General features: G+C 35.1%; 3 protein-coding genes and 1 long non-coding RNA gene across 10 annotated transcripts in view; 2 read left to right on the top strand and 2 right to left on the bottom strand.

Annotated features, from left to right (window-relative positions):
• LOC100185406 overlaps positions 1 to 8,570 on the top strand; it is a 15,066-nt gene extending 6,496 nt beyond the window's left edge. The window contains exons 1-11 of one of the 4 annotated variants that reach the window (XM_002128388.5): positions 1,565 to 2,562; positions 3,125 to 3,283; positions 3,522 to 3,644; positions 4,069 to 4,233; positions 4,671 to 4,802; positions 5,209 to 5,382; positions 5,739 to 5,858; positions 6,203 to 6,379; positions 6,855 to 7,016; positions 7,820 to 7,987; positions 8,294 to 8,570. In XM_002128388.5, the coding sequence (XP_002128424.1) occupies positions 2,487 to 2,562; positions 3,125 to 3,283; positions 3,522 to 3,644; positions 4,069 to 4,233; positions 4,671 to 4,802; positions 5,209 to 5,382; positions 5,739 to 5,858; positions 6,203 to 6,379; positions 6,855 to 7,016; positions 7,820 to 7,987; positions 8,294 to 8,430 (1,593 nt within the window). In that variant the 5' untranslated portion in view covers positions 1,565 to 2,486 and the 3' untranslated portion in view covers positions 8,431 to 8,570. Of the gene's footprint in view, positions 1 to 632; positions 801 to 1,220; positions 2,563 to 3,124; positions 3,284 to 3,521; positions 3,645 to 4,068; positions 4,234 to 4,670; positions 4,803 to 5,208; positions 5,383 to 5,738; positions 5,859 to 6,202; positions 6,380 to 6,854; positions 7,017 to 7,819; positions 7,988 to 8,293 lie in introns of those variants that run through there. The other 3 variants (XM_026837340.1, XM_026837341.1, XM_009862392.3) reach the window with 3 other exon arrangements.
• The window catches only part of LOC108950045, a 17,408-nt gene extending 4,747 nt beyond the window's left edge, over positions 1 to 12,661 (bottom strand). For 2 of the 4 annotated variants that reach the window (XR_003396514.1, XR_003396515.1), the window contains exons 1-7: positions 12,570 to 12,661; positions 8,288 to 8,419; positions 6,191 to 6,286; positions 4,452 to 4,523; positions 4,061 to 4,195; positions 3,123 to 3,259; positions 1,215 to 1,346 (exon numbers count right to left, since the gene is read on the bottom strand). This is a non-coding gene — a long non-coding RNA (uncharacterized LOC108950045). The remainder of the gene's footprint in view (positions 1 to 1,214; positions 1,347 to 3,122; positions 3,260 to 4,060; positions 4,196 to 4,451; positions 4,524 to 6,190; positions 6,287 to 8,287; positions 8,420 to 12,569) is intronic. The other 2 variants (XR_003396516.1, XR_003396517.1) reach the window with 2 other exon arrangements.
• Positions 8,973 to 12,579, top strand: LOC101242525 (cysteine-rich secretory protein LCCL domain-containing 2-like). The gene is made up of 6 exons (XM_026837343.1): positions 8,973 to 9,467; positions 9,822 to 9,980; positions 10,302 to 10,424; positions 10,999 to 11,166; positions 11,497 to 11,619; positions 12,196 to 12,579. Exons 1-6 carry the CDS (start codon positions 9,401 to 9,403, stop codon positions 12,213 to 12,215), a joined length of 660 nt encoding a protein of 219 aa, XP_026693144.1. The 5' UTR covers positions 8,973 to 9,400; the 3' UTR covers positions 12,216 to 12,579.
• Positions 12,662 to 13,575: 914 nt separating the features above from the next.
• Positions 13,576 to 15,345, bottom strand: LOC100178364 (poly [ADP-ribose] polymerase 2). The gene has a single exon (XM_002128271.4). The coding sequence runs from the start codon at positions 15,267 to 15,269 to the stop codon at positions 13,578 to 13,580; it is 1,692 nt and encodes a 563-aa protein (XP_002128307.1). The 5' UTR covers positions 15,270 to 15,345; the 3' UTR covers positions 13,576 to 13,577.
• Positions 15,346 to 15,687: the final 342 nt, after the last annotated feature.

Genomic DNA, 15,687 nt, shown 5'->3' with positions numbered 1-15,687 from the left:
GGCCCCATGTCATATATTGGCCCCATGTCATATATTGGCTCCATGTTATAAATTGGCCCCATTTTATAAATTGGCCCCATGTCATATATTGGCCCCATGTCATAAATTGGCCACATGTCATATATTGGCCCCATGTCATAAATTGGCCACATGTCATATATTGGCCCCATGTCATAAATTGGCCCCATTTTATAAATTGGCCCCATGTTATAAATTGGCCCAGTGTTATAAATTGGCCCCGTGTCATAAATTGGCCCCATGTTATAAATTGGCCCCATGTCATAAATTGGCCCCATGTTATAAATTGGCCCCATTTTATATATTGGCCCCATGTCATAAATTGGCCCCATGTCATATATTGGCCCCATGTCATAAATTGGCCCCATGTCATATATTGGCCCCATGTCATAAATTGGCCCCATGTCATATATTGGCCCGATGTCATAAATTGGCCCCATGTCATATATTGGCCCCATGTCATAAATTGGCCCCATGTCATATATTGGCCCCATGTCATAAATTGGCCCCATGTCATAAATTGGCCCCATGTCATATATTGGCCCCATGTCATATATTGACCCCAATGTTATATATTGGCCCCATGTCATATATTGGCCCCATTATTTTCCTAGCAAAACACAAGTCGTGTCTTCTACAAGGCAGTGACTTTACAGAGGAAAGATTTGACGTTGAATGTTCAGGGTATTGTTACTTATCCACTGATTCTGTGTGGGGAAGTGGGGTTTATACGGACAACTCATATATATGTAAAGCTGCACTGATAGACGGGAAGTTACTAAGTAAGTTAACCACTCCAGTACAGGAGTCGGCTGTTTATGTAAACTAGGATATCAAATAAATGAAAATAGGAATATTGAGCAAAATTGTTGGTAACTTGTATACACATGTAACCTTTGTCAGGAACTGTTTTATGCTTCCGGTGACAACTTGCCTGACTTACATACATGGTTACTGGTAAGTTGGCACGAGGTGTATGAAACAGAACACTCGTGTTAGAACGTCTGTTGTTGCCCCGCCAGTTAATAATAAAAAGATTACATTTATTCGCCCACAAAATTACATACATGGTAACTAGTTAGCGCATAAGGTGTATAAAACACAACATTCTTGTAATAAAAGTCAATTTCCAAGAGAGACAAGTTACATAACTCCCACAGTGCAAATCCCGTGGTGATTTTTAAACACATATTTACCTCCAGAGAATCAGTTTCAAACAGTCCATGTTGAAATAGTGGAAGGACAACCCTCATACAACGCCTCACAAAATGGTGATCCTCACACATGGAGCAGAAATCATGGACCGTGGCATCGGTCGTTCAGGTTCACTGATGAATAATAATATGTATTATGACATCATCATGTTCAATATGACATCATTATAATCAATATAACATCATTATGTTACTATTATGGTGGCAGTAATATACATTAACAGTTTTATAAACATATAGTAGAGTGGGGGAAGATGGGACACCTTTACACTTAATATCCAAATATCCTGATCGTGTTTTAAACAATAAACAACTGTGTATGGAAGTCGTGAGGATACAGTTTTATATTTCTTTGAATGTACTTTGTTTACTACCAAAGGGGATGAAAAAATAGAATAAAAAGGTGTCCCATCTTCCCCCACCCTACTATACAGTATTATGTTATACATGTGGTGGCAGTATTATACATGGGAGTTTTATAAACATACAGTATTATGTGTAGCCAATATATTGTATGATACTATTACACTTGTTTTCGAAAACAACTGTTCTGAAATAAATCATAATTATGGTAAAGTGGGAAAGGAGTTCGGTTGTTGATCTTAAGATGTTATCTGTACAGCCCACACAAGGAGAAAATCACTTCTACATAACTTATAATGTGTGGGTGGTTGTGGTTTAACACAGTGACACTCAAACGCTGCAAAGGCTGCTACTCAAGTGAGGGGCTGTAGCTAAGATAATGCGTAAAAAAAGGTCTTAACATAAAAACAACTTACAGCAACTTGGGTAGGCCCTACTGGTTTTAATTTGAAACAGTTTGGATAACATTCTAATTGTATCTAAGCCAATGTGTCAGTTGGGTCTTAATATAAACATAATGTTGTACAGGCTAATGTTGTACAGGTATCTTAACATGTAAACAGCTAAGAGTAGACCTTAATGGTGAAGTAGTTTGCATAGCCAAAACGAACAGGTATAAATTTATAACAAAAAAACAGCTAAATTATTCTAATACAAGAACAGCAACTAAAAAAGAACAAATAAAGTACAAGAACAGAAATAAAACTAGAACAAGAACAGTTTAACTGCAACAAGAACTTAAAGAACCATATACTAGTTATATTTGTGAAAAAAACAGAAAATATAAGTAAACAAACACTTTTAAAGAAAATCAACTGAACGGAACTAAAACTTTAAAAAATAAATAAATGCAAAAGTTTCAAACATAAAAAAACGAAGACAGGTCCCAAAATGAGAGCTTCAATTACCATTGGCTTTCTTATGATTATATTTGGTACATCTTGGGCAGATTCAACTTATTATAACAGTAAGTTATGTAACATAATTTGTTATTTATTTCTTTGAAAATAAAATGACTAAGAACTAAATAAATGCATATAGTATGATGGGAGAAGATGGGACACCTTTAACTCATAATATCCAAATATCCTGATCGGAATTTTAACAATTAACAACGGTCTGTTGGAGTCCTGAGGGTAGGGTTTAATAATTCTTTGAATGTTCTTGTTTACTACCAAATGGGACGGGAAAATAGAACGAAAAAATGCCCCATCTTCTCCCACCCTACTATATACCTAAATTCTTAAAACACTATTTTTTTGCGTGTATATTAACTTATCAATATCCAGGTCCTATAATAGGTTAGGTTAAGGAGTTTAAAACAATGTGTTAACCTCAACAAGTAAATGGCTGAAGAATAAAACAATATAAATTTCCATTAGCTAAATTCCTGTAATAAATAAATAAGTCTCGACAAACATAAAATATTTAAGATCACATTAGGTAGGCATGAAACCAAGTACCGCAACATACATAGGACCATAGTTATTTTTACCATGTAAAAACCAAGTGATTTTCTTTACTTACAGTAACTTGCAGAACAATTGGGTTAGACATCAAGACTTTCAAACAGAATGTGATTTGTCCAGCAAATTGTGTAAGGAGGTTTAACAGGGTGTTTGGGACCAACCATTATACTGGGTATTCGGAAGTTTGTGCTGCAGCTGTACATGATGGGAGAATTACAAGTATATTTTTGAATGTTTACATTTGTATATAGTAGGGTGGGGGAAGATGGGACACCTTTATTTTCTTTTGACGTGCCATCATATTTGGTAATAAACAAAGAACATTCAAATAATTATAAAACCGTATCTTCACAATTCCCAAAGAACGTTGTTAATTGTTTAAAACACGATAAGGATATTTGTATATTATGTATGTCATCAACATTCAATTGAATAAATGAATAAAAATATTATCCAGACGCAGGTGGGAAAGTGACAGTATATACAAGGGTTGGCCAAAATAGGTTTAAGGGCAGTATAAGAAACGGTGTTCATAGTGTTAGGGATGATAACTACTTCAACGTGTTCTTCCAATTTCAAGGTGAGGTTAAGTTTATTTAATGGTGAAAATTTTTGTGGAAAATCAAAAGTTTTGAGCGCGAGGTGTGTGTAGAACACCCGTGTTATAACAACTGTCGTTGCCCCACCATGTGAGGATAAATAAGTTACATACGTGGTAACTGGTAAGCTGATACGAGGTGTATGAACAGAACACTCATGTTATAATAACTGTTGTTGTTTTCCGGCCATGTGAGTATGAATAAGTTAATTTGTTCATTTACATAAAGCATGACTGTTAACTAACTTTGATTATCGAGCAAAAATACAACCCATCATTTAATAAATACTTATAAATAAATACAAAAATAACAATTTTACAAAAAACTGCAACACATGTTTGAATCTCAAGGTTGAACTTTAGATTATATAGAAAAGTAAATGAAGTTGTTACATTACCTTTGCAGAGGTTAGCGCATGTAAGCTCCTTGATATGCAAGAATCAGCAAAAGTTTACACTGTGGATTGCCCCAAGCATTGCACAAATAAGGTAATGATATTTGGGTCAGGGATATACCACACTAGGTCGGGAATCTGCAATGCAGCGTTTTTCGATGGAGTTATTAAGAAAGGTAAAGATAATTAACATAAACAATACGCCAGTAGTTATTTATAGGTTGTCTAAATAATTAACATAAACCATAAACTAGTAGTCACTAACTAATGGTTTGTCTAAATTGTCAGCCATACATTAAAACAAAAATAATCTCCCACAAAGTTACATACGTGGTGACTCGTAAGCATGCACGAGGTTTATGAAACATGGTTATTAGTATAAAATATGAAGTACTTTGTGTAAAATTGGTGAACTCTTGGCAACGACAGCCACCCCTGAAGTTCGTTAGGCATTTGGGAAGATTTACTAAAAAAAATTAAATAAATATTAAAAATAAATGCAAAGTATGATTGAATCTCAAAATGTACAGTCGGAGATGTGTTTTAACTAAACGATGAATGTAATAGATTTAAAATTTGTCTTTGAGTTTTATACATAACATTAACAATACAGGCAGAGGGGGTAGAGTCACCGTGTATAAAGTACGTACTGTTGATATACATAAGTGGAAACAACGATGGGAGACCAAGAATGGGGTAAAATCTTATACGAGAGTTTACGATGAACATGGATTCCTATTTAACGGTAATCGGTAAATTTAGACTTGGGTAACTTAAGAGGTGCTTGGACTTTCTAAGGATAACCTAAATAAATGTCAAAAACCCACTTTGTGTGAAAGTTTTAAACAGAATAAAAATGGGCCCTACAGAATAGTAATATATCAATATAATAGGGTGGGGAAGATGGCACACCTTTTTTTTACTCCCATAGACAGTTGTTAATTGTTTAAAACACGATCAGGATATTTCAACATTATGTGCTAAAGGTGTCCCATCTTCCCCACAATACCATATATTACTAGTATTACACTTATGTTATAACATAGAGCAACAAAATTGTCACGAACTAAATATTAGGTTTCATAGGCATCACTATGTATGACCATCCCCTACTAAGAATAAAATATAGCATGTACATTGCTAACACACAGCACCAGCCATCCCATGCTCAATGAATGGGACAAGTATCGAGGAAAAAGATTGGTTTGTTGGTTTCTGCCCACCAAGGTGTGACCAAGCTAACTACCAAGTTAAAGGGAATAATATTTATTCTGAAGATTCGAACATTTGCGCGGCTGCAGTTCATGATGGACAGATTAACGCTGGTTTGCTTGTTAATATGATAACGCTGTTAATGTATGGCAATTTGCACATGTAGTTTCGAATATGTTTATAATCACCAACAAAGTTACATAGGCGGTAACTTGTAAGCGGGCATGAGGTGTATGAAACAGAACACCTGTGTTATAATGACTGTCGTTATCCCACCATGCGAGGATAAATAAATTACATACGTAGTAAATTGTAAGCGTGCACTAGGTGTATAAAACAGAACACTCATGTTATAACGACAGTCGTTGCCCCGCCATGTGAGAATAACATAAACCATCTTACTATTATTCATCTTGTATGTACATTCATTATCAACAACACCATTCAGTTTAAAATAGACATATTGTAGACACTGGTGGATTAATAAGTGGATACAGAACATCGGGCTTAACTTCCTACGTTGGGAATTATAAACATGGAATAACAAGTACAACACATGGGGTGTCCGGGGCTTCCTTTACATTTCAAGGTAAAAACATTAATAATCATAGATTAACATTATAATAACTATGATAAGCAGGGACGAGGTGTGAACACCCGTGTTATATAGCGATTTCGTTGCCCTGCCATGCAAGGATAAAAGGGTTACATACGTGGTAACTCAAATGCGGGCACGAGGTGTATGAAACTGAACACCCATGTTATAACGACTACCGTTTCCCCGCCATGTGAGGAATAAATAAGTTACATACATGGTAACTCTTAAGTAAGCACAAGGTGTATGAAACAAAACACCCATGTTATAACGACTACCATTGCCCTGTATAAGTTACATTAATTTATTTAATCATCAAAACTTACATTTTATCCCAGTTTCTTGCAGCACAACTGCAGAGAAGTTTACAGCAGACATTGTAATGCTGATCTGTCCATCTTATTCTGAGTGTCGAGATACACCTGAAGATACGAGACGTATATATGGGACATATGTGTATGCAGATGTATCAAGTATATGTATGGCTGCCACCATGGATCAGACAATAAGATTTGGTTGGTGGAATTGATGGGCTGCTTGTGTTGATAAAATATATAAATAAATAGAAGTTTTGATTAAAACAGTAAACTATATTATTGTTTTACTTGTAAATTAGTAGGACTGTTTGTTTTAAATTAAATCTAGCTTATAACCTGCTGTTGCTGCTGCCAGGAATAAAGTAATATATAAATAAATTTGTTCTTTTGGTGAAAATATAATATCTTGCTTATAGCAGATGAATTAATAAAAATTAGCTCTTACCTATATATTACGTTACAGCTGAATATAATTCGCTATATTTAGTTTAAAACAAGAAGTTATACCAATTTTCAGGTAAAACAATAATTTAATGTACTTTGTTTTACCAGAAAAGCTTTTTATTTATATATTGCATTTTACTTGGTAGCAACACCAGTAGAATAAGGTAGATAATTACTGTTTATTTGTGTTAAGATATGAATGAATTATATTCAAGTACTCTGTTTATAGGACAAAGCAAAGCAGTTCATATAAAGAAAAGCAAAGGCATGTTGTCGTATTATGGGACATATAGTAAAGCTACTGATATTCAAAGTCATTCATACAACTCCACACAGAACTCATTTATATTTAAGATTCCTGTCGTGACACCTCATGGTATAAGAAAAAAAGGTAAGCTGATAGCCCCATCTCATATACTGGCACCAATGTTATAAATTGGCCCCATGTCGTATATAGGCCCCATGTCATAAATTGGCCCCATGTCGTATATAGGCCCCATGTCGTATATTGGCCCCATGTCATACATTGGCCCCATGTCATATATTGGCCCCATGTCATAAATTGGCCCCATGTCGTATATAGGCCCCATGTCGTAAATTGGCCCCATGTCGTATATAGGCCCCATGTCGTATATTGGCCCCATGTCATACATTGGCCCCATGTCATATATTGGCCCCATGTCATAAATTGGCCGCATGTCGTATATAGGCCCCATGTCGTAAATTGGCCCCATGTCGTATATAGGCCCCATGTCGTATATTGGCCCCATGTCATACATCGGCCCCATGTCATATATTGGCCCCATGTCGTATATAGGCCCCATGTCGTATATTGGCCCCATGTCATAAATTGGCCGCATGTCGTATATTGGCCTCATGTCATAAATTGGCCCCATGTCGTATATTGGCCTCATGTCATAAATTGGCCGCATCTCATACATTGGCTCTATGTCATATATTACCCTCATGTCATATATTGGCCCATCTCATATACTGGCACCAATGTTATAAATTGGCCCCATGTCATAAATTGGCCCCATTTTATACACGGCCCCATGTCATAAATTGGCCCCATTTTATACACTGGCCCCATGTTATAAATTGGCCCCATTTTATATATTGGCCCCATGTCATAAATTGGCCTTATGTCATATATTGGCCCTATGTCATAAATTGGCCCCATTATATTCCCAGCAAAACACAAGTCGTGTCTGCTACAAGGCAGTGACTTTACAGAGGAAAGATTTGACGTTGAATGTTCAGGGTATTGTTACTTATCCACTGATTCTGTGTGGGGAAGTGGGGTTTATACGGACAACTCATATATATGTAAAGCTGCACTGATAGACGGGAAATTACTAAGTAAGTTGAATCAGGAACTGTTTTAAGCGCCCAGCGCCCTGATAACGTGTGTTATAACGTGTGTTATAACGATTGTTGTTACCCGCTAGATAAGGCTAAAAATATTACATACATGGCAACTAGTAAGCGAACACAAGGTGTATGAAATGGGACACCCGTGGTATAAGGACTGTCACTGCTCCACCATGCGAGGATAAATACATTACATACGTGGAACTCGTAAGCGGGTACTTTACCCTTAAAGAATAGATTAGTTTATCCCATCATAACAATCACTATATCAATAAAACACATACTTACCTCCAGAGAATCAGTTTCAAACAGTCCATGTTGAAATAGTGGAAGGACAACCCTCATACAACGCCTCACAAAATGGTGATCCTCACACATGGAGCAGAAATCATGGACCGTGGCATCGGTCGTTCAGATTCACTGATGAATAATAATATGTATTATGACATCATCATGTTCAATATGACATCACTAATATGGTGGCAGTAATATACATTAACAGTTTTATAAATATACAATATTATGTATGTGAATAATAATACATTGTATACAAAATACAATTACATGTAAATAATATTGTGTTTGATAATAATGGATTATTCAGCACACAAAGTGTTGGGAGCTTGTATACATATTGTATGTAACCTATTATAACTAACTATTTCATCAATCTTTCTAACATTTTGTATGGAGTTAAAATAAAAAAACTAAAACTAACAGTAAAATAACACGGTCATTTGTCAAGCAAGGATATAAATGGCATTAGAATGCAGTAGCAAGCAAAGAGACAGAAACTTATTATCACAGCAGCGTCAAAAAACTGCAATAAATCATAATTATGGTGAAGCGAGAAAGGAGTTCGGTTGTTGATCTTAAGATGTTATCTGTACAGCCCACACAAGGAGAAAATCACTTCTACATAACTTATAATGTGTGGGTGGTTGTGGTTTAACACAGTTACACTCAAATGCTGCATTTCAATGCTGGGTGTGTGGTTGTGGTGTAAGACAGTGACACTCAAATACTGCAATGGCTGCTACTCAAGTGAGGGTCTGTAGGGTCTTAACATAAAAACTGTAAAAAAAACAGCTTTACTTACAGTAATTTGGGTAGGCCCTACTGGTTTTAATTTGAAACAGTTTGCATAACATTCTAATTGTATCTAAGCTAATGTGTCAGTAAGGTCTTAATATAAACATTACAATAGGCAAGGCTACTAGATTTAAAGACTTTAGTTGCAGCAAGAACAAGAGTATTTATTTGACATTTTTTGACATTTTGACAGGTTAGAATCAGCTACAGTAAAAGAACAATATTTGACAAAATACTATATGAAAACAATAAATCTAATGTTACAGATTAAATACCATAGAAGTAAAACACGTATATAAGAAATACAAAATGAAGATACCTTTGATTCTCTTTGTTATTTTTGCTACAACTTATGCTGACAAAGTCTACCATAACAGTAAGTATATTTTAGTTCCAACTTATCTCATTTAAATTTGCCATTTTCCTGTAATGTGGCTGCACAAACATCTAACAAGCCGAAACAGTCTAAAAAAAAAGATTTATGAGCAATTTAAACTTGAATTAATATATAAATAGATCACCAAAAGTTTGCCACACTTGCAAATGAGAAAACCACTTATATTTTAATAACCCAATGCTTTACAAACACAAGTCCCTTCATAATTATATGCAAACTACACAGTCACACAGTCAAAATGTACATTGTATGCTTTAATAAACCAGACATTTTATTAATCGAGGCAACTATTTATATTTTAACAAACCGCATTACAAAGTTTACCCTTCACAGTCACATGCAACACCATTGGGATGGAGTTTAACACTTTCGTGAAACACGTGAGATGTCCCGCAAATTGTAAGCTACAATATTACAAGGTGTGGGGCAACATTAGGTATAATGGATATTCGCAAGTGTGTGCCGCTGCAATCCATGACGGACAAATAACAAGTAAGTTACTTCACTAACTTGTTATAACTAGTTTAACTACTGTCGCTGCCCTGCCATGCAAGGAAAAAATAAGTTACATACATGGTAACTCGTAAACGGGCAGGAGGTGTATGAAACAGAACACCCATGTTATAACGACTGTCGTTGCCCCGCTACGCAAGGATAAACAAGTTACATAGCTTCATGTCCAATTATCCCTGGCTACCGAGTGTTTTTAAAAGTTTGCTCCACACTTATTACGATTAGTGGCATATACAGTAACATAAACCCCACTATTAACTTTGTGAGCTAAGTTTAAGTGTTTTATATTGTTGCCACCAGATTCTGGGGGAAAGGTTACAGTTTATCTCTACAAGGGAAAGAGAAGATATCGTGGAAACTTACAACATGGTATAAAGAGTGACAGTGAATACAACTTTTATGGGATTGCTTTTAACTTTAGAAGTATGTAAAGTTTTATTATAATTCTATATTTAAATCTAATAACATTTTAATGAGAGTTTTAACCAAACAATAACTTTAAACTGGTGCACCTTTACATTTATTCAGGTTACAGATTATGCTATATTAAAATCTATTTAAACTGTATTGAAATTTATGTTTTAAAAGTAATTTTTATTGAAACAATAACCTTAAAAACCACTGTTCACTGGTGTTTATATATTTAGTTGTATTTGACCGACACTTCAGTATTTTGACAGCTAGTTTTACAAAGTGTCAACAAAACAATAACTTTGAATTGGTTGCACCATGTTTCTTTCACAAGCTTATTGATATTTACTGTATTGAACAAACTAATGTATAATAACTGAGTGACTTGTAGGCTGGCACGGGGTGTATGAACACCCGTGTTATAACGACTTTCATTGCCCCACCATGCGAGGACGAATAAGTTACATACGTGGTAACTCATAGACTGGCACGAGGTGTATGAAACAGAACACTCGTGTTGTAATGACTGTCGTTTCCCGGCCACGCAAGGATAAAGCAAGTTACATTCATTCAACTGACATTACAGAAATGAGCGCGTGCCATCATAGCGACATGGTTATTACAGACAAAGTCTACAGCATTGATTGCCCACAAAACTGTTCGACAGAAGGCCATGTGTATGGGACCGGGGTTTATAGAAGAGAACATTCAACCATTTGCGCGTCTGCTATCCATGACGGGGTTATTACTAGAGGCAAGTTATTTGATTTTATAAGAACTAAAGCAGTTAAAAAATTAAAAACATTTTAAAAACATTAAATCTATAAAAAAGCAAATAAAAATAAGATAATTTTTGGTAGAAAATTAGTGATTGGGCTAACGAGAGAAGTTCCCTTAGTTTGCTAAACATTTTAGGGGTAATGAGCCAACTCTGGCCTAATTCTGAGGTGACAAAGCCTCATCAAGATTTTACCTAATAACTTATTTTACATCAAGGACACAGAAATATAACAAATCATTCGCATATTTTTACCACAACTTATTTATAACCATTTTAAATTAATGTGTTTAATACCTGTTGCAGAAAATGGGGGCAAAGTAACAGTGTACAAAGTGTACGTGGACCACACAGGGTTTAACACCACGTTGCAACATGGGATAAGGTCTTACTGGGGTGGATGGTCAGGACAGGGGTTTCAATTTAAAGGTGAACTTAAATAACAACAATGTTTATAAAATCTGGAATAATTTTCTACATTGATTAGTTATTACCGATAAGCTAAAATTGGTTTCAATAAACTAACAACAATATTTATAAAGCCTGGGGTGGCAAGAAGACCTCTGATTTTCTATCCTTCATTAATCAGTAAACATTATTACCAATGAGCTGAACTTTGTTTTAATAATAACAACAATGCTTATAAATCCTATTTAATATGAATCCATTTGTAACTGGTGGTTCACCAGTGTCCGTGGCTTAGTGCCGTGAAGCCACGGTCTGGTGCCATGGCTTGGTGATAGGTGCCGTGACTAATTGGTCAGATACCATGGTTTACAGCTTAATTCTTAACCAAATGATACCGGGTTCAATGCTCTATACTGTTAGGTGCGTGAGTCCTTGGGTTAGACAATAGTCTGGTGCCAAGGTTTATCCTTATGAGGTGCTTGCATCAAAAGCAAAGAATAGCGAGTTAAATGCTAGATACTGATATGCGGACATTGCTTCCATAAATATGAAAAAGGTAATATATATATAAATAAAAACAATATCATTTCTCCACAGTGCCAGACAAAGGAAATTGAAAGTGGATAGAAGGTATGTACAAAGCTACTAACACACAACAAACAACAACTACTTCTGCAATGCCAACAATGAATAAGAAGATATATTAACACCAAGAACAATTTGACCACAAGTTACAAACTAAAGTCACCTCCAACAAAAGGTGTCCACACACTAAAAAGGCAATTACATATTTTTGATAAACTAAGAACAATGAACTTTTATCGTATGTAACAGAACATGAGTAAATAATACAGATAATCGCATCACAAATTACTTGACTTTATATTACCTTATAAACCAATAATCTATTCTATTGTATCAGCAAACTAACTGTGTATAATAAAGCTGAATTAATAAACTACCAACCATACCTGTAGTTTATTCAAGGATTTATTTCCATTCTCCAGTTTAAAAACAGATGAATATATTTACAATATTCTATTATATCCTCCTACAGCAGTACCTGTAAGGAAAGTAGCAACGTAAAAAGATGATTAGTTTAAAGACAAGACAGCAAGAAGAACGTATATACACACATAAACTAATTCAGTGTTTCCTTAATGTGTTTAAAGAGAAATATAAAATAGGAATGAATTAACAAAACAATAAAGTGAAAAACACGATACACAAATAGCATTTTCGTGTTACTGTTTTAATATCTAGCATTTGTGCATAGGGATGCACATTACAGAATAATTAGGTATTCTAGGATATCCTAGAATACTTTAATTCGAATCTAGAATTCCGAATCTAGAATTTCGAATCTTTTTATATTTATAGGAAAAAAAATTTTACCCACAAAAGTCAGTTTATTGACCCTTTCATAACAGCCTTGTTGAATCTTGAGTTGTAAAATGATCAAAAATTGTACTATTAGGTAGTTTTTGCGTCATGAAACGTATAGCAGGCTATGAAAAGACGTTACGAAACGTTTACTCTCGAAAGTCCCACAAACACAAAAATATTTTTTTTCAAAATTAATAAATTTTAAAAATTGTTAATATAGTATATGAGATGACGTGTAATGACGTCATTAAACAGAATACCGAATCCCGTAATTAGATTCGAATACAAAAGGATTCGAATCTCATGGATTCGAAATTCTGTAATGTGCATCCCTATTTGTGCACAATTTTAAACACAAACAAAACAATGTGATAAAACTAAATTCTACAGCATTCTGATATGAACTTTCCAAGTTTGTGTTCCTTATTTACAAAAAAAACATAAAAATAATGAAGCAAACAACGCAGCTATAGGTGTTTTATGAGTGATGACCAAACAGAACCACACTACCTATAGAAAAAGCATAACATTCATGCATTGGCGTAAAACAGCCTTGTATGACCATTAACAATTACAAGAGGGGACCACTGATCTTACCAACTTTGGGTAAAGTTGAAATTTAGTTTAACTAGAAACCGTGGCCTCACTTGCTTGGCAGAATAAACAACAAACTCATTATAGAGCAAAGCAGAGTTTTTTGAGCCCTCTTCAGATACAGGCAAACCACAAGGCACAAGAACACCATCATCAGTGTATTTGCTTTTACTTGGATCTGGCTGTGTCTTACCAAGGCCCTTTACACTGTGCTTCCCCTTAGGCAGCTTATTTGCATTATAGTCAGCCTGTAGCAGGTTGTTAGATTCACCAAGTGCTACTTCACACAGTAGTAGAAATGCTTTAGGTTGCCTATGTGTTGCATAACAATAATTAGCTGACTTTGAAACCATATCTGCAAAGTAGATTCCCTTCCCAAACATATGACCAGTCACTGGGGCCTCAGGTGGAGCAATTCTTAACCCATTCTTTAAAATCCCGCACCAATTTGTAAGTCGAGACCCATGCCATAATAAAACACGATTACCAATATCCTTTGTGAAGTTTTTATCATTTTCCTTTGCAAGAGTGAACACATCTTCAATTGAAAGTTCATAATTCATATGCGTAGCAGCGTGAGTGTTTTTAACATATTCCTGGACTAGTTTAAAGTTCTTAGAGGTCTTCGGTAATGGTTTCATCTCACATTGTAATGATTTATAACGAAGGTCAAAAGGATTTTCCTTCAAACCAGAACCTTCAGCCTCATCCATAATCTTAATTGCAATCTGGATATCAGACAACGCACTCAATAATTCCAGTTTTTCTTTCAACTCATGCACAGATCTAACAAGAGGTGGGCATTTCATTCCAAAGTCATGAGGAATCCTTGTATAAAACTCACTACAAGCCTCCACCAAGTCACGGCCAGCCTTGTTCCTCTGCAAGCATTCCTCAATGTATTTTAAGGACTCGTACCCAGATTTAATTTGCTTTTCTGTCAATTTACCAAGTGGGGCCTTTTTTACGTCAAACTTCATCTCTTTTACGCTCTCTTCAAATTCGTTCATGTTAAAAATTAACTCCATAACCTCTTTAACACGGTTATTCAACTTAGATTTAATTTTCTTTGCATCCACATTAGGTTTTGCAGTTTCTTTATCCTCATTACCGAAATCCATTTCAAGCAAATCATATTTTCCATGCACCTTTTCAAAATGTCCCCGATTTTCCCAAAAATTGGAGGTTTTGTCTTTAAACTTTTTCTCAAACAGTTGAACAGCTTTTTCGCATGTCACCTTCTGCAGATTAGTGCCAGCAACTTTGCCCACCCTACCCCATCTAAACCAAACGCAGAACTCTGCCCCAATATTACTTTTCAAAACTTGCAGCAAATAATATTTATTATTATTCTGCCCAATATTGGTTTGATTCAGCATAGCATTATACACAGTATCCCCGCACACAAATACATGGTATCCATCCTTGCATTCAACACAATAATCGTCAACAGGGACTTTGCCTTTAAATTTAATAACCTTTGTCACAACTTGATCATTTGTGACAACTTTTACTTCCTTTTTAATTTTCTTGGTTTTTAACGCAGTAGTCTTTACAACGGCAACGTTTTTTCGTTTTGAGGCAACTGTAGCATTTGTAGCAGAAGGGGTCACTTTTCCATTGTCTGGATCTGCTTTTACAGTTAATACCTTACTACGACGAGCACTACGACGTGTGGTACGAGTGCTCATTGTGCAACAGTTGTAAAAATTATGAAATATATACCTATGAAACAGCTATATCGTATCCACAACTTAACCTTTTTAGAAATCTAAACATAAACAAATAAACTACGATTTAACTTACTATATAAATGCCTAATAAACTAATTTCCCTGACTTTACGGTAAATAAAAAGAGTAAACAAAGTCCAAAACAAATGCTCTTAGTATTTCCAACTTCGCGCCAAATCTGTCATGTGATCACCCAGTGTTTCCCAAAATATTCTTTGAGGGGGATATATACAAATTTTATTTTCTTTTTTCATTTTAGCGTGAACTACAAAAATACAGATCTAATTTATTCTAAACTTTATCTAACTAAACTGCCACTGCTACAATCCACATTAATTACCTATATAAGGGTGAGGTTCTTGTCCAGAAACTAGGAT

Source organism: Ciona intestinalis, chromosome 13, assembly GCF_000224145.3.
Source record: "Ciona intestinalis chromosome 13, KH, whole genome shotgun sequence".
Lineage (NCBI taxonomy): Eukaryota > Metazoa > Chordata > Ascidiacea > Phlebobranchia > Cionidae > Ciona > Ciona intestinalis.
The sequence above is the reverse complement of the archived record's forward strand: the minus strand, read 5'-3'. Positions and strand labels throughout refer to the sequence as shown.